Source organism: Jaculus jaculus, chromosome 12 (genome assembly GCF_020740685.1).
Source record: "Jaculus jaculus isolate mJacJac1 chromosome 12, mJacJac1.mat.Y.cur, whole genome shotgun sequence".
NCBI lineage: Eukaryota > Metazoa > Chordata > Mammalia > Rodentia > Dipodidae > Jaculus > Jaculus jaculus.
In genome coordinates this window covers 107440373-107457975 of record NC_059113.1, presented here as the reverse complement: position 1 = coordinate 107457975, position 17603 = coordinate 107440373, and the positions used below count along the sequence as shown (strand labels likewise).

Sequence of the window (17603 nt, the reverse complement as noted above, 5' to 3'; positions counted from 1 at the left end):
ACAAACATATCTTTTGTGATTAAATATTCCCTAGAGGAATGTTCAAATGAGATTCCATTCCCTATGCCTGTACATGTGGAGTAGAAAATAATACATGTAAGCGTTATTAGTGAAGTACCGGTCAGTCATCCTTGTATGGATCTCCCGGTTAGTTTTGCTGTGTGGAGATGGTTACCATAATGATTTTCAGCCATTATAAAGTTCATGAAGACTGAATACACAAAAGTATGGAGCCAGTGAAAGAATATCTATTAAGAGAGCACAATCTATACAGAGCTGCACCACACCATCCTTTGGGCCCTTTGTTGGGAAAGCAGAGTCAAGCCCAGGACAATGCACAGGAAGCTGTGTCCTCTGGCATTGCAGATGTAAGATGGTCCCGGATCTCCTCTCTGGGAGAAAAACACCTTGTACTTGCATTACGATATGTGGCAATGATCATGCTGTGTCGGAGCTGTATGATGCTACTCTAGAAACTTTCCACCTAATGACTGAGAAGCTTAAAAAAGAACACTGTGGGTTAGAGAGATGGCTTAGCAGTTAAGGTGCTTGCCTGCGACGCCTAAGGACCCATGTTGGACTCTCCAGATTTCCCATAAGCCAGACACACAAAGGTGAGGCAAGTACAAGGTCACACATACCCACTAGGTGGCACAAGTGCATGGCGTGCAGTTGCAGCAGCTGAGGCCCTAGGGTACTAATTCTCTCACTCACTCTCTCTAAAATAAAAATAAATAACATAAAATAAAGACACTGTACAGTAACAGCAGCAAGACTTGGCTGTTTTCTCATATTTTGTTTTTTACTTTTAAATATTTTTACTTAGTTAGTTGCAATCAAAGAGAGATAGAGAGAACAGGTGTGCCAGGGCTTCTAGCCACTGTCAATGGACTCCAGACACATGCGCCATTTTGTGCGCCTGGTTTTATGTGGGTTCGGGAGAATTGAACCTGGGTTATTAGGCTTTGCCAGCAAGTGCCTTCGCTGCTGAGTCATCTCTCCAGCCCCCTTGTTTTCTACTTTTTATTTGTTATGAAAGCCTGCTGGATGGCGCTGCTATTCTGTCTGCATCACTGAAGACCCTGGAAAAGCCACTTCTGACCCTGACGCTTAGCAGGCTGTTACTACTGACCTTTTCACATAGATACATTGGCACAGATTTAATGATCTGAATGTCTGGAAACCAGTTGTGCTGTAGCGAGGTGGCACTGCACAAAAATCAGTAACTGTAACAGTCTAGAAACATTTTTTTCATTTTGACAAGAGTAACAAAGCATTATTAAATATGTGAGGTCTTACCTATATAGGACTGATTACAGATAAAGTATTCTTTAAACTAAAAAAATGTAACTACTGGACTGGAGAGATAGCTTAGTGGATAAGGCACATGCCTGCAAAGCCAAAGTACCCTGGTTCGATTCCCCAGTACCCACAAAGTTGCACAAGCATCTGGAGTTCATCTGCAGTGGCTACAGACCCTGGTGTGCCCATTCTCTATCTGCCCCCCTTCTCTCTCTCTCTCAAATAAATATATTTTTTTTAAATGTAGCTATTAAAATATCAAAGAAAACAGTAGCAAAAGCCTTACAAATTAGCATTACGGCTGCTTATACCAATAATTACACAGAAGACCAAAACCTTTAAATTCTTATCTAAAACAATAATGTGAACTGAAACTATTTTATAATTCATTTTCTTCTAAAAATTCCAAAGTAAGTTATAAACAATTTCATAGACATCATTAGATCCATCTTTACTTTCTCTGGGAAAAGGACATCTGATTATTCCAAACTTTTATTTTATTTTTAAAGAGGGAATGACAGAGAGAGAATTGGTGCACCAGGACTTCAGCCACTGAATCAAACTCCAGACGCTTACACCACCTAGTGGGCCTATGCAACCTTGTGCTTACCTCACCTTTGTGTCTGCCTAACATGGGATCTGGAGAGCAGAACGTGGGACCTTAGGCTTCGCAGCCAAGTGCCTTAACTACCAAGCCATTTCTCTAGCCCCCAAGTTTTGAATTTTTTAAAAAAAAGTTTAAAACTAAGACACACACAAAATATATCAGTCACACTCCACTCCAGAGGCTGGCTGAAATGATCAGAGCAAAGGGATGCTTACAGAAGCCTCTTGGGTGACTGTGTTCTCTCTGGGATGGCCTCAGGGTCTGCCTTGGTCAAAAGTATGACGTAGTTTCTAAAGTGACAAATGGCTCTAAGGCCTATGAAGAGCTGAATCCTCAGTGCGCACACATCCATACTGACAGGTGGGCAAGCCTACGGAAGGAAAGATTAAGACTGTGACTGAGGGGCTGGAGCGATGGCTTAGCAGTTAAGACACTTGCCTGCAAAGCTAGAGGATCCCAGTGTGATTCTCCAGCACCCACATAAGCCAGACGCACAAGGGGGTGCACGCGTCTGGAGTTCGTTTGCAATGGCTGGAGGCCCTGCCATGCCCATTCTCTCTCTGTGTGCCTCTTTCCCTCTCTCAAATAAATAAATTATATATATATATACCTTTTTGGCTTTTCAAGGTAGGTTCTCACTGTAGCCCAGGCTGACCTGGAATTCATTATGCAGTTTCAGGGTGACCTCGAACTCATGGCAAGCCTCCTACCTCTGCCTCCCAAATGCTGGGATTAAAGGCGTGCGCCACCTCACCCAGCATAAAAATAAATATTTTTTAAAAAAGAATGTGACCGAGGAATAAATGTGTGTGAACTTCGTCTTCAAAGTCAGGGCCGGGGATGCAGCTTAGCTGGCAGTGCTTATCCTGCACACACAAAAGCCCTGCGCCTGATGCCCACTACCACATACTGTACTGCAGGGGTGGTGGAGAGGCCTGCCAGCCCAGCACTCAGGAGGCAGCTGCAGGAAGGTCGGGAGCTCAAGGTCATCTGTGGCTACATAGTGAGTGAGTTAGTTCAAGGCCAGTCTGGATCACATGAGTCTCAGTCTCAAAAAAACAAGCAGTATGCTTAGTTGATAAAATTCCCTCTGCACCCAACACCCAAATTCTTGTCTTTATGTAGCCTACCCCTATGTCACCAACCATCTACTGTGCAGTCACTTCGCATCTGCTGCCTGCACAGGTGTGCAGTCTCACAGCCGCGGAGCTCACAGAGCGCCCCTCACACCCTCTGCAAGAAAAGCCCGCTGCTGGCCACCTGCCACCCAGCAACACCCCCATCGCGTCTGCTAGGCCGGCTTAGAGGTATGCCTGAATGGTGTTTCTAGGGAAAAACAAACACTATAAAAGGATGTACTATGGCAGAGAGTATGGGTGTGTGCAAGAAGTGTTCACATGTCCACATGGCCCTGACCATGTGTGTGAAGCAAGCTCTTGGACAGCAACTGGCTAGGATGTGTCACGTAAGGGGGAGGCGCAGGGGTTCTACTCCAGATGGAACATTAATTAAAGGGCAGATAACAGGCCAGGTGTGGTGGGGCACACCTTTGGTCCCAGCACTTGGGAGGCAGAGATAAGCGGATCCCTGTGAGTTCAAGACCATCCTGAGACTCCATAGTGAATTCCAGGTCAGTCTGGGCTAGAGTGAGACCCTACCTCAAAACCAAAACAAAACCAAACAAAAGAACAGATAAGAGCTATGAAAGGAAGCTCACAAAGTGTTAGTAGGCCCTGCTCTCTCTTCCATTAAGACTTTTGTTTCCTTTTTTGTCTATTTTTATTTATTTATTTGAGAGAGATAGAGAGAAAGAGAGAGAGAGAGAGAGGGAGAGAAACAGAGAGAATGGGCACACCAGGGCTTCCAGCCACTGCAAACGAACTCCAGACACATGTGCCCCCTTGTGCATCTAGCTAACGTGGGTCCTGGGGAATCGAGCCTCGAACCGGGGTCCTTAAGCTTCACAGGCAAGCACTTAACCGCTAAGCCATCTCTCCAGCCCAAGACTTTTGTTTTTGAGGTCATTTTCACCACCCCTTTGTACACAGTGGATGGGGAAACACCTCTATCTTTTCATTCATAAAAATGCCTGAGGTTGTGCTGGAGAGGTGGCTTAGCAGCTAAGGCGTTTGCCTGCAAAGCTAAGGACCCAGGTTCGATTCCCCTGTACCCACATAAGCCAGATGCAAAGGGTGGTACATACATGTGGAGTTTGTTGACAGTGGCTGGAGGCCCTGGCACACCCATCCCATTCTCTCTCTAGGAGATGTGACAGCCACTGCCCTTCCCTCTCATGCCTCCATTGACTGGGGGGCAGTGTACCCTATGAGCTGCCACCCTCTGCTCTTCTCTCTCCTCTTTCCTTTCCTGTTCCTTCCCTCTGGTTTTATGACATATGGAACATGGAATTATGTTGCTTTCAAATGTAGATTCATCATGCTTCAATTCCTTATTGTGGTGGTATGATTCAGGTGTTCCCCATCAACTCAGGTGTTCTGAATGCTAGCTTCCCAGCTGATGGAGATTTGGGAATTAACACCTCCTGGAGGCAATGTGTTGTTAGGGATGGGCTTATGAGTGTTACAGCAAGTGTCCCCTTGCCAGTGTTTGGCACACCCTCCTGTTGCTATGGCTCACCTAATGTTGGCCAGGGGGTGATGTCCACACTCTGCTCATGCCATCATTTTCCCTGCCATCATGGAACTTCCCCTCGAGCCTGTAGGCCAAAACAAACCTCTTTTTTTCCCACAAGCTGCTCTTGGTCAGGTGATTTCTATCAGCAATGCAAACTGGGCTGCAACACTTATATATATGCCTGTGTGTGTGTGCATGCACACGCAAGTGCACACACATGCATACATGACACAGCACACATGTAAAGGTCAGAAAACCACCTCTAAGTCTCTCTCTCTTGTTCTGCCTATAATGCATGCACCAAACTAGCTGGACCGTGAGCTTTGGATTCTCCTGCCTCCATCTTCCACTGCAGTAGCTTCATTGAGATCACAGAAGTGTGTGCCATTTTGTGTCCAGTTTTAAATGGATGCTGAGAAGACCAAACACAGGTGAGCAGGTTTGAAAGCAAGCACCCCTAACCACTGAGCTATCTCCCCAGCTCCTCAATATATATTCTTTTCTGTTTGTTTGTGGTAGGGTCTCCCTCTAGCTCAGGCTGACCTGAAATGTACTATGTAGCCTCAGGTTGGCCTCATCTCACAATGATTCTCATACCTCAGCCTCCCTAGTGCTGAGATTAAAGATGTGTGCAACTACATCCAGCCATTATATATTCTGGAGTTGTCCCATTGCTCTACATTAAGCCCATGTCTGTCTTAGGTTTGAAAAGGGAGGGGAAGAAGACAAGAACAAAAAATATACAGGATTTTCTTCACCTCTCATGTTTGCATTTTTATTATAGCAATAATTCTAATTTTAAAAATGAGCTCTCACAGGATATGGTGGTGCACACACTTTTAATCCCAACACTTGGGAGGCAGAGGTAGGAGGATAGTCGTGAGTTCAAGGCCACCCTAAGACTACATAGTGAATTCCAGGTCAGCCTGGCTAAAGGGAGACACTCCCTCACAAACCAAAAACAACAAAAACAAACAAACAAAAATACCATCAGCCATACCACAACTGAAATGCTAATTATCTTATGCACTGAACCACGGACTGAGTGAGCATCACAGTCTCAGGCCTTCAGCTTCTGCCAGGCCTGGGGCTGAGAGCAAAACTACTACGTGAGGTCCCGAGTCCCCTGGCGGTCTCAGTGTCCCTGTCAGCAAAGCCAGCTCTGACCTTCAGGGTGGTGTCCATGTACGGGTCCTCCTCCCGAGCTACCACGGCGCTGCACCGCACGGTGAAACACTGCAGGTTGTGGCTGAGGGAGAGAGAGAGACACGCAGCGTGCTGGAGGCCAGTGCTGGAGGCCAGGAGCCGCCACAGCGGCCGGCAGGCATGCAGCACGCTGGCGGTGGGAGAAGACGCTGATGTCTGCCGAACGGTGACGGCCTAGACTGCTTTGTCAGAAAGAAGTCAGGGACTGGAGAGATGGCTCAGCAGTTAAGGCACTTGCCTGCAAAGCCTAAGGACCTGGTCTTGGTTCCCCAGTTCCATCTAAGCCAAGTGTACAAAGCGGGCACGCGTCTGGAGTTCGTTCGCAGCGGGGCTAGAGGCCCTGGCACGCCCGTTCTCCCCTTGCAAATAAGTAATTTTTTTTTTAAAAGAGACTATTGCTAAATTAGAAACTAAGAGAAATATACACAGAAATTTAAAAGAATTAGTAAACCAATCCCAACAGTCACATAAAGTAAAAGTGTGTCTTCCACAAGAGAAGCAGTGACACGCTGGACGCTGGAGAGCCGGGGCTCACTGGGGGAAAGTGCTCAGCCAGGACCCCGCCCGCCGCTCACGCTCAGCGCCCGGCCCGCTGCGCCACCTCCACTCCCTCCTCAGCGCAGCAGTGCACGCCCTGGGGGAGAGCTGAGAGTGGGGGCAAACAAGCCCTCCCCAAGACATCATGAGGAGTGCCTATGACCGCAAAATCAGCGACTTAGGTTCTGGAGACAAAAAGGCAGAAGCTTCTTTCATCTTCCACCTACAGACACCCAGTCTGTCAGCCACAGTTTAAATATCAAGCTGAACCACAAAAGGAGAAAGTAAACTGAAAAGTGTTGGCATGGAAAGATGTCCAACCAAGATAGAGCTGGAGAGATGCCTTAGCGGTTAAGGCGCTTGCCTGCGAAGCCTGAGGACCCAGGTTCAACTCTCCAGAACACACAGGTGATGCATGCACACAATGTGGCCCAAGTGCCTGGAGTTCAACTGCAGTGGCTAGAGGCCCTAGCACGCCAATTCTCTAACCCCTCTCATAAAATAAATAATAAAAAACCTATAAAAAAGAAAGCTGTCCAACATATACAGTGTGAAACAGACTTAAGAAAAATTCCAATAATTTCCTACCTCAGGAAGGAAAAAAGAATTCAGTACTTTTAAGTTCCTTCCAATCCTCATAATATGTGCTATGGACTCTGCATTCCACATTAATTCACGACAAATGGGGAGGAAAGGGGAGCTGGGCACGGTGACACACCTGCACCTGGGGGCCGAGACAGCAGGAGTTAAGTCTGAGACCAGGCGGGCTGCACGGTGTGATCTGGGGGTATACAATGATGCCCCATTGACAGCCTGCCTAGGTTCAAACTCTCCGAGAGGGTTAGTGAGCCACTCCTCTGGATAGGGTTAGTGAGGTGGGAAGACGGAACCTGAGTACAGGGTCGCACAACATCCCATGGGCTGAGGGTCCACAGAGTAAAAGGGAGAAGGGAGCAAAAGCAGGCTAATCTGCACAGCCCTTGCTCTGCAGCTGTCATGATGTGGATGCTGTGCTGCACGCTGACCACGGCGGCTGTCACCGTGACACCAGGCACCTCAGAAATCCTTGTCCTAAAGTTGTTCAAGCATTCTGTCACAGCAACAATGTTAAAAGTAATATTGTGGAGAATGGAATTTCAAATGGGAAAGTGTGGGGGTGGGGAGGGAGGGAATTACCATGGGATATATTTTATAATCATGGAAAATGTTAATAAAAAATTTTTTAAAAAAGTAATACTGTGAGAATCAGCTTTTCTATTATTATTTTTTTTTTATTTAAGAGAAAGAACAAAACAGATGATTAGGCTTATGCGTGAGAAGGAAAATACTTAGTAGCAGAGGCCAGTAAGTTAAAAAGGAGATATAAAGGGAAGAGAAAGGAAGGGAGGAGGGTACTTAATAAGTTTGTATTGTATATATGTAAGTAGAATGATTGAGATGGGGAGGTAATATGATGGAGAATGGAATTTCAAAGGGGAAAGTGTAGGGGGGAAGGTATTACCATGAGATATTTTTTATAATCATGGAAAATGTTAATAAAAATTGTGAAAAGATAAAAAATAAAAAAATTTTTTAAAAGGCAGGAAAAAAAAGAGAAAGAGCAAAGCAGATAAGAGAATGAGCATGCCAGGGCCTCCAGCCACTGTGAACAAAAAGACAAATGTGCCACATGGGTCCTGGGGATTCAAATCTAGGTCCTTCGGCTTTGCAAGCAAGTGTCTAAACCACCAGGTCATCTCTCCACCCTCAAAATCAGCTTATTTTTGATGGCAGTAAATATCTACATTTTTTATTTCTTTTTTTAATCTTATTTGTATTCTTTTAAATATCTACATGGTCTTCTCCACCCTTACCTATAGTCTACACAGCATTTCCACTTGATGCTCTGTAACCATCTCAAACACACATCATATGCCACACCACACACACCACACCTGTGTACACATATGCATTATATACCACACCAGACATACCACATACACCTCACGCCTATACATAACACATGTATAGTATACCACACCACACACATTACATACACACATACACACACCTGTATATAACACATCACACACACACCTGCATACAACACAAGCGTCATGTGCCACACCACACATTACACATGCACACTCACCTCTATATAATACACACAGTGTACACCCCCCCCACCCCTGCATGTAGTACATGCACCGCATAGCACACTGCTTACACCACACACACGTCAAGAAAACGGAGTGACTCAAAGCCCCGTCAGTGGCACGGTCGCAGTACCTTGTGATGACGTGCAGAAACTGTGGTGTGAGCACTGCCTGCAGAGACGTCTCGGGGTACTGGTAGACCGACGTCAGCCCCACGGGCCTCGCCACCGTGTACAGATAGCCCGCGTGAGGCAGCGAGAAGAAGCAGAACACAGTCCGCGGCTCTTTGTCCCGAGTCTGCGCCGCCTCCTCCTCCCAGGCGGGAGGCCCTGCAGGGAGAGACACCGCGAAAGCAGTGAGCGAAAAACCCCGGGAGACCACCAAGACAAGGGGCCGGCCAGCATCCTGGCTTTTCTGTGCAGACTGGATCAGTGGCTAAAATAAAGCCTTGCTAAGGAGAAGCTGCTCTTGGAGACGAACACTGCGGGAAATGTGAAGGAAATGATATAATTAGGACACCACCTTTTACAACCCCACCCCTGAAGAATGAACAGAACAAAGTCATGGTCAATGGCTATTGTCTCACAAGAGTCCAGCAGCTGGCACAAGCTTAGAGAGCTCCACTCACTTGTGCTACAAAGAAGGAAGGAAGGAAGGAAGGAAGGGAGGGAGGGAGGGAGGGAGGGAGGGAGGAAGGAGGGAAGGAGGGAAGGAGGGAAGGAGGGAAGGAGGGAAGGAGGGAGGGAGGGAGGGAAGGAAGGAGGGAAGGAAGGAGGGAAGGAAGGAAGGAAGGAAGGAAGGAAGGAAGGAAGGAAGGAAGGAAGGAAGGAAGGACGGACGGACGGACGGACGGAAGGAAGGAAGGAAGGAAGAAAGAATCGTCGGGTATGGTAGAGCACTCCTTTAACCACAGCACATGGGAGGCAGAGGTAGGAGGATGCCCATGAGTTCAATGCCACCCTGAGACTACATAGTGAATTCCGGGTCAGCCTGAGCTAGAGACCCTACCTTGGAAAAAAACAAAAAAGAATCAAGCCAGGGATATAGTGACCTTTAATCCCAGCACTCAAGAGGCAGAGGTAAGAGGATTGCTATGAGTTCAAGGCCACCCTGAGACTACAGAATGAGTTCCAGGTCAGCCTGGGCTAGAGCGAGACCCAACCTCAAAAAACAAAACAAGGGTTGGAGATATGGCTTAGTGGTTAAGGTGCAAGTCTGCAAAGCCTAAGGACCCAGGTTTGATTCTCCAGGTCCCACATAAACCAGGTGCACATGGTGGCACATGCCTCTATATTTCATTTGCAGTGGCTGGAGGTCCTGGCATGCCCATTCTCATTCTCTTGCTCTCTCAAATACTTAAAAAAAAAATCAAGCCTGAGGCTACACTTGTACTGTCGAATAAAAAAAACTTTATATGAATCTATAATTTCTGGTATTATATTTCAAAAAGGAAAAATTTCAAACAAAAGCCTAGTATTTTATTTTTTGTACTAAGTATTCCAAATACAGTATGTGTCTTATAGTATACCTTAATTTATTCTAGTTATATTTCAAGTGTTCAGTAGACTTCTAGATCAGCCTGAGTTAGAGTAAAACCCTTGAAAATTTAAAAAAAAAAAATCACTTGCAATGTATGAAACTAACTTGTTTATATATCTGATCCAAACAAAGGAACTGTAGAAAAAAATCTTAAGACAATTAGAAAAATCTGAATATTGACAAAATATCAGATGATATCATTGAATTTTGTTTTGTTTTGCTTTGTTTTTCAAGGTAGGTCTTGTAGCCCAGGCTGACCTGGAATTCATTATGGAGTCTCAGGGTGGCCTTGAACTCACAGCAATCCCCCAACTGCCTCCCAAGTGCTGGGATTAAAGACATGAGCCAACACGCCCAGCTGATATCACTGGATTTTTATGTGAACTAGTAATCTGAATTGTTGAAGTAAAAGAATCCTTTCTATTTAATGACATATGCTGACATATTTATAGATAAATGTTATAAATAAGCTTTAAGATATAATAATATCTTAAGAGGTAGGAGGCCAGCTTGGGATAGTGAGACCTTACCTCATAAAACCAAAAAAAAAAAAAAAATTAATAAGCTGGCATAGTGTAGGGAATTCTCATACCAAAGCTACATGATGAGAACATGGGTTTACTGCAGTGTTTTCCCACTATCTGAATGTGCTTGAAAAAAACAATTTTTTTTCTTTTCTGAGGTAGGGTTTCACTCTAACCCAGAATGACTTGGAACTCTGTAGTCACAGGCTGACCCCAACTCACAGTGATCTTCCTACCTTTGCCTCCTGAGTGCTGAGATCAAAAGCATGTGCTACCACTCCCAGTGAAATTTTTATTTTTATTATTTATTTGGAAGAAAGAGAGAGAAAAAGAATGGGCATGCCAGTGCCTCCAACCACTGTAAACAATCTCCAGATGCATGAGCCACCATGTGCATCCGCCTTACCTGGGTACTGGAAAATTGAACCCAGGTCCTTAGGCTTCAAAGGCAAGCACCTTAACTGCTAAGTCATTTCTCCAGCCCCCAGTGAAAAATTTCATAACCAAACTTTTCAAATGTCCTCTTATGAAATCCTTCACAAAGATACTCATTAATATCCAAGTCCAAGCTAAGTGTGGTGGCACACACCTTTAATCCCAGCACTCGGAGACAGAGGTACGAGGATTGCTGTGAATTTGAGTCCAGTCTGGGACTACACAGTGAATTCCAGGCCAGCTTGGGATAGAGTGAGACCTTACCTCATAAAAAAAAAAAAAAAAAAAATCCAAGTCCAATCCTATAGTCTCCCCAACTGGCCCAAAGCTAAGTTCACCCCCATTCATTCACACACACACACACACACACACACACACACACGTGTATGTACACGCACACAAACGTGCGCGTTTTAGTCAAACAGAACTGTTTGCCAATCTTCAAGCACAAATAATTATTTTACAGCTTACACACGTTGGCTCCTCATGTAACCTCTTAACAATTTTTGTCTTCTAAACATTCTTCTCATTCCTTGGGGCCCAGCCCAGATATACATCACCTACTCGTCTGTCCACTCAGCAAATGCTTGTCAGATGCCTGAGACCGTGCTGCTGCTCCAGGCCTTAGGGTTAGACCTGTGCGCAGACGGCTGTCACGGTGCTCAATATACAGAAAGTACTTCCAAGCCTAGGAAGAGGCGGCTAATGGGTCTTACACAAAAGGGCACTTAGCATGTCTGTGGGAGACAGAAAGGTCAGGAAGGATGGAGAACAGCAAGAGGGGTCAGAGAGATGCCAGGTGAGTTCGCAGTTAGGTGATGCTGGCCGTGGAATGGACCGGGCTTGGCTCTTGCCCTGGACGGAAGCGCTGCCCCCTCTCAAGGGGCTACTGACGCTGTCTGGTCTCTAGTCATGAGTCACAGCCTCCTCTGCCCTGCTTCCTTCTGGCTGGCCTCTCGGTTCCTCAAACCTACATTTTCTGCCTGCATCACGGCTTTGCTGCTTCCTCTGCCTGGAAGACTGCTCCCCACCCTGCCCCACCGCAGCCCTTCTGCCTAGACGGGTCTCTTCCCGCCCCCCCAACACCAATCCCAGTCCCCAGGTAGGCCCAATTTACCCTTCAGTTTCCAGAAAGCCTTCAGAAACCCCAGTGGGAGTTGGGAGCACACATGTCAGAGTGTAAACGTGAAGGTCGGGGCTTGTTTGCTGGTTGGCTACTTTACTTTTTTTTTTTTTTTTTTTTTTGAGACCGAATAGGTACACCAAGGCCTCTAGCCCTGCAAACCAAATCCAGATGCATGCGCCACTTTGTGCATCTGGTTTTCGTGGTACCTAGAGAATCAAACCTGGGTCCTTAGGCTTCGCAGACAAGCACCTTAACTGCTAAGCCATCTCTCCAGGACATCTTGTTTGTTTTATTGAGGTAAGGTCTCACTCCGGCCTAGGTTGACCTGGAACTCATTCTGTGGCTCCAGGCTGGCCTCAACTCACAGCAATCCTATCTCTGCCTCTCAACTGCTGGGATTAAAAAGACAGTATCTCGCACAACCCAGCCTGACCAACAGCTCACTGTGTAGCTGAGGATGACCTTCAATTTCTGAGCCTCCTGCCTACCTACCAAATGCTGAGATGACAAGACACCACCCCAAGGTTTAAGTGGTGCCAGGCACTATTACACGAGCCGAGCTACCTCTTCTGCCCCTGCACTGGCATTCTGAAGTGCCCAGATAAAGAAAAACGTGCGGCATGGTTGAAAACCACTGCTCTGAATGACTTGCCATTGAGGTCATGAGCTACCACCTTGCTCACAGGGCCATGCCAAGAAGCCTGGTCAAATGCTCCAGGGGAACCCAGCTCTGACAGGGCTCACGTTTCCTCTTCTGGGCACACAGACCACTCCAAAAAGGAAACGGATCTAGTCTATCGCAGCTTTTCAATGGCTTCACTTCTCCTCACCCTAGTTCACTTTATGCATTTTTTGTTGTTGTTGTTTGTTTCTCAAAGTAGGGTTTCACTCTGGCCCAGGCTGACCTGGAATGCACTCTGTAATCTCAGGGTGGCCTCGAACTCAAGGTGATCCTCCTACCCCTGCCTCCCGAGTGCTGAGATAAAAGGCATGCATCACTATGCCTGGCTTACTTTTTAAAAATATGTTTTCTTTTTAAGCAGAGACAGAGAATGGACACAACAGGGCCTCTTGCCACTGCATGAACTCCAGATGCACACATCACTTTGTGCATCTGGCTTTACATGGGTATTGGGGAATCAAACCCAGGCTGTCAGGTTTTGCAAGCAAGTGCCCTTAGCCACTGAGCCATCACTCCCGCCCCCTGGCTTTCTTTTTACAGCACTCAACTTGTTTGGGACAGCAGGGAGATTCAGAAAGGACCACATCCGGGGCCTGCACACCACTGCTCTCCCGCCCGGAGCCTTGTCACCACTCCACAATGCGGTCTGCTTACACTCACCTGTCTGGTAAACGGGGAGCAGCTGAAGGGAATGCAGCTTGATGTCATCGGACAAGGCATAGGAAGAAACGTCGGGAGTAAAGCGTCTGTGGGCGGAAAAGACACGGGAAATGCTGGGTGGCTGCGCTGTGAGCAGACGCAGAAGGAGCAGACGGGGTCAACCGCAGTGCTCGGGTACCTGTAGAGCAGATGCTGAACCTGCGAATACTTGACTTTTGCATCCACCAGTCCCGTGGACTCCAGCGTGACGGAAACGCCAGAATGCTTGCTCTTTTCTCCAAGAAGCTCCGTGGGCTTTTGGCAGATGACAAAATCATCGGACTCAAGTTGTGAAGTTTCATGACTGACATCTTAAAAAACAGAAGTTCAGAACTTAATAACTACAAGCACTATGCTCTACCTGAATGAAAATGAGCCATGGTGTTATCCAATGTCACACAGATAGTGACTGCGAGAACCCCTCCAGACCAGGAATCACTGCCATCAGTAACACCAGCCCTACGTAGGCTGAGACAGAAGGATCACATGCTTGAGCTAAAGCTAAACTAAGCGGGAGGGCTGGAGAGATGGCACTTGGTTGCAAAGTCTGATGGCCCAGGTTCAATACCCCACTACCCATGTAAAGCCAGATGCACAAAGTAGTGGGTGTGACTGGACTTCATTTGCAGCAATTCTTTGTCTGCCTGCCCCTCCCTCCCTCTCCCTCCCTCCCCCCCCCTCTCTCTCTCTCGTAAATAAATGAAAATAAAATAAATAAATAAACTAAGTAGGAGTTCTAAGGAACCCTGGCTATAGAGAGATTCTATTTCAATAATAACAACAACAACAACAAAACGAAAACAAAACTAACTCCTTCTTTACAAACCCTTCATCCAGCAGAGGGTGTTCCATTACATATTGACCAATACATGCAGAAAGATATTCACATGCTACAGAATATGATACAGGCAACCAAAAACTCATAAACTTAAACTTGGTCTGATAGGAATAAGTAACCCTACACAGAAGATGGGTTGGGACAGTGTGCATCAGAGTCCTTGAGGGGTTTTCAGAGGTGAACATGTCTCTATGGATAAAGCAAACCAGTGAATTCATCCTTTACCTTCCGTCTGGCTCAGTGGGCCGCTGGTCTTCTGTGGATGGTGGTTAACGCTCTCTTCACTTCTAGGGTCTGACTCCAGTTTTAGGATTAAGACTTCTAGGTCTGACATAACAGCAACATACCCAACACAAAAAGAAACTTCAACAGGAGTGATGTTATCTATGTGTATGATTAGAGAGCGCTCAAAGTCCAGCATTGAGAATTCTTCATTAATGACCGAATACTTCAAACTAAATAAAACTAACTGATTTGCGCACCCAACAAGGAGGTCTCCTTTCACAGGACAGCAGGCCAGGCACAGGGGAGCCTCGGGAAGTGGCATTTCGATAATCGACATCTGGTCCCTGAAGGCTTCGCTGAAGGGGGCCTCCACACTGTGCCCAACCATCCGGATGCACACTCGGCAGTTCTCGGTCCTTTTGCTTCTCCAGTTCACATATGCATGTAGAGATGTAGTTTTGTTTTTCTCTTCGATGGTCACCAAATAGTCTCCTGAAAAGGAAGAAAGGTTACCTTGATGATGTGTAACTAGAAATACAATCACTTAATTGGTTGTCATAAAACAGAACATATGAATTGCTGAAGTAAAGAGCAAATAAGGGCTGGAAAGATGGCTTAGTGATTAAAGCATTTGCCTGCCAAGTCAAAGGACCCAGGTCTGATCCCCCAGGACCCACGTAAGCCAGATGCACAAGGTGGCATATGTGTCTGGAGTTCGTCTGCAGTGGATAGATGCCCTGGCATGCCCATTCTCTCTATCTGCCTCTTCCTCACTCTCTCTCTGTTCTTGTGTGTCCCAAATAAATACATAAATAAAAAAATAAATAGCCAGGCATGGTGGTGCACGCCTTTAACACATAAACAAACAATAAATAAATAAAATAGGGCTGGAGAAGTTGGCTAAGGGGTTAAGGCACTTGCCTGAAAAGCCAAAGAACCTCAGTTCCATTCCCCAGAACTCAAGTAAGCCAAATAGACAAGGGGGCACATGCATCTGGAGTTTGTTTACAGTGGCTGGAGGCTGTAGTGCACCCATTCTCTCCCTCTCCCTCTCTCTCTCTCTGCCTCTTTCTCTCAAATAAATAAATAAAAATAAAACTACACAAAAAAATAAAACAAACAGCAAATTAAGCAAAATTCTTGAGTTAATGGAAACTTCAGCATATTTTTAAGTTACATAAACCACTGAGGTTCTGAAATATAATCCTTTCACATTGTAGTATCTTAAGATAACCTATATGCAACTAGTTGTAGATAAATATATTAACTACTTATGTAACACAGAAATTGTACATTTTATTCCTTGTATCTGCTATTTATCACAACTAAACATTTACAACTGCAACAAAGCTCTACTGACATTTCAGCAGCATGTGTAACTTACTAAAACTAAGTACAAATTAAGGGACTCACAGTTAAACAGAATTTATACTGGATACCCTCTTTCCTATATACAAAAATCATAACTGTGAGAAATAGAATAAAACTAAAAAATTGATCTTAATTATTGATTATGAGATTTTTTTTAACTTATTAAAATATCAATTTTTATGAGAAGTCAAAATGCTAAATGCAAAATGAAACGCGTGGCCCGGAGAGATGGCTCAGCGGTTAAGGCACTAGCCAGCAAAGCCAAAGGACCCAGGTTCGCTTCTCCAGGAGCCATATAAGCCAGATACCCAGGTCGGGCAAGGGCTACAGAAAGGGCTCCGGGTCAGCGCGGGCTGCGGGGAGACCCTCCCTCCCTAAACCGAAAGCAAAGCAAAGGAATAAATAACAAGGTGTCCTCTGGTTGGTAGTGAGCGTCCTTCTCTCCGGCCTTCCGAGGCGCGGCCTCCCCGCGCTCACCCGGCTCGCTGTAGGCCATGCGCAGCACCCGGCCCGGCGTGCCGAAGACGCCCCGGGGCCGGCAGAGCGCGCGCGCCGCCACGGAGAACGCCTCCACCTGGCAGCCCGCCGCCGCGAACAGGGCGTCGCCGCCGCCGCACACGCGCTCGGGCGGCCGCCGGCACGGCACCACCTGCTGCGAGCCGAACGGGTGCAGGCTGTAGAGGCGCACCATGCCGCCGCCGCCGCCGCCGCCGCCGCCGCGAGCTGCGCGCCCGCCGCTTCCGGCTCCGCGTCACGTGCGCGCGCGGCGCCCGCGCCTTCTTAAAGGGCCCGCGGCACCCCGCGCCCGCCCCGGGACCTCTGGGGCTGCAGAAACCGCGCCGGTGCTCCGAGGTTTGCCGTACTGGGGAAGACCAGGTTGCCAAGGGGCTAAGAGAAGACATAATTGAAAGAATTTCCTGCCGTGGGCACTGGACAAAACATTCAGTTGAGCCCCGCAGGGTAGAAACTGGAGAACCGGGGCTGCAGAGATGGCTCGGGGGTTAAGGCGCTTGCCTGCAAAGCCTCGGGACCTGCCAAGTCAGGCCGTGCACAAGGGGCAGCTGCAGTGCCTGTGCAGTGGCTGCAAGCCCTGGCGCACCCATAGTTCTCTCTCTTTCTTCTCTCTGTCTCTCTGCTTACCAATAAATATTTAAAATTAAAAGGGAGGGCTGGAGAGATGGCTTAGCGGTTAAGGCGCATGCCTACGAAGCCAAAGGACCCCCCCCCCCCGTTTCATTCTCCAGGTCCCAGGTTAGCCAGATGCACGAGGGTGTACGTGTGTCTGGAGTTCATTTGCAGTGGCTGGAGGCCCTGGCGCGCCCATTCTCTCTCTCCCCCTCTCTCTCAAATAAATAAATAAAAATAAAATCTTTTAAAAAGGGGGGGGGGGAGGCATTCCTATTCTCAATCCAGTGTTCTACGAAGTTCTGATTGTGTAAACCCCTCTTGGAGGGCAGCTTTAGATGAGCCACGTATTTAATTATTAAAAATATTCTTAGCAACTCTAAAAAAATAAAAGATAATGCCGATATAGAAAGCTACTCTTAGCTGGGGGTGGTGGCACATGCCTGCAGAGGTAGGAGGACTGCCTTGTGTTCGAGGCCATCCTGAGACTATATAGCGAAATCCAAGTCAGCCTGGACCTCAGCAAAAACATACCTGGAAAAAAATCAAAAAGAAAGGAAGGAAGGAAGGGAGGGAGGGAGGGAGGGAGGGAGGGAGGGAGGGAGGGAGGGAGGGAGG

At 46.9% G+C, this 17603-nt stretch overlaps 1 protein-coding gene across 13 annotated transcripts in view; it reads right to left on the bottom strand.

Annotated features, from left to right (window-relative positions):
- The window catches only part of Hps3 (HPS3 biogenesis of lysosomal organelles complex 2 subunit 1), a 39894-nt gene extending 23343 nt beyond the window's left edge, over nt 1–16551 (bottom strand). For all 13 annotated transcript variants that reach the window (XM_045130749.1, XM_045130750.1, XM_045130753.1 and 10 more), the window contains exons 1-7: nt 16338–16551; nt 14490–14981; nt 13566–13737; nt 13388–13473; nt 8555–8750; nt 5711–5792; nt 2125–2279 (exon numbers count right to left, since the gene is read on the bottom strand). In XM_045130749.1, coding sequence (XP_044986684.1) covers nt 2125–2279; nt 5711–5792; nt 8555–8750; nt 13388–13473; nt 13566–13737; nt 14490–14981; nt 16338–16551 — 1397 coding nt within the window. The remainder of the gene's footprint in view (nt 1–2124; nt 2280–5710; nt 5793–8554; nt 8751–13387; nt 13474–13565; nt 13738–14489; nt 14982–16337) is intronic.
- Between the last annotated feature and the right edge of the window lie 1052 nt (nt 16552–17603).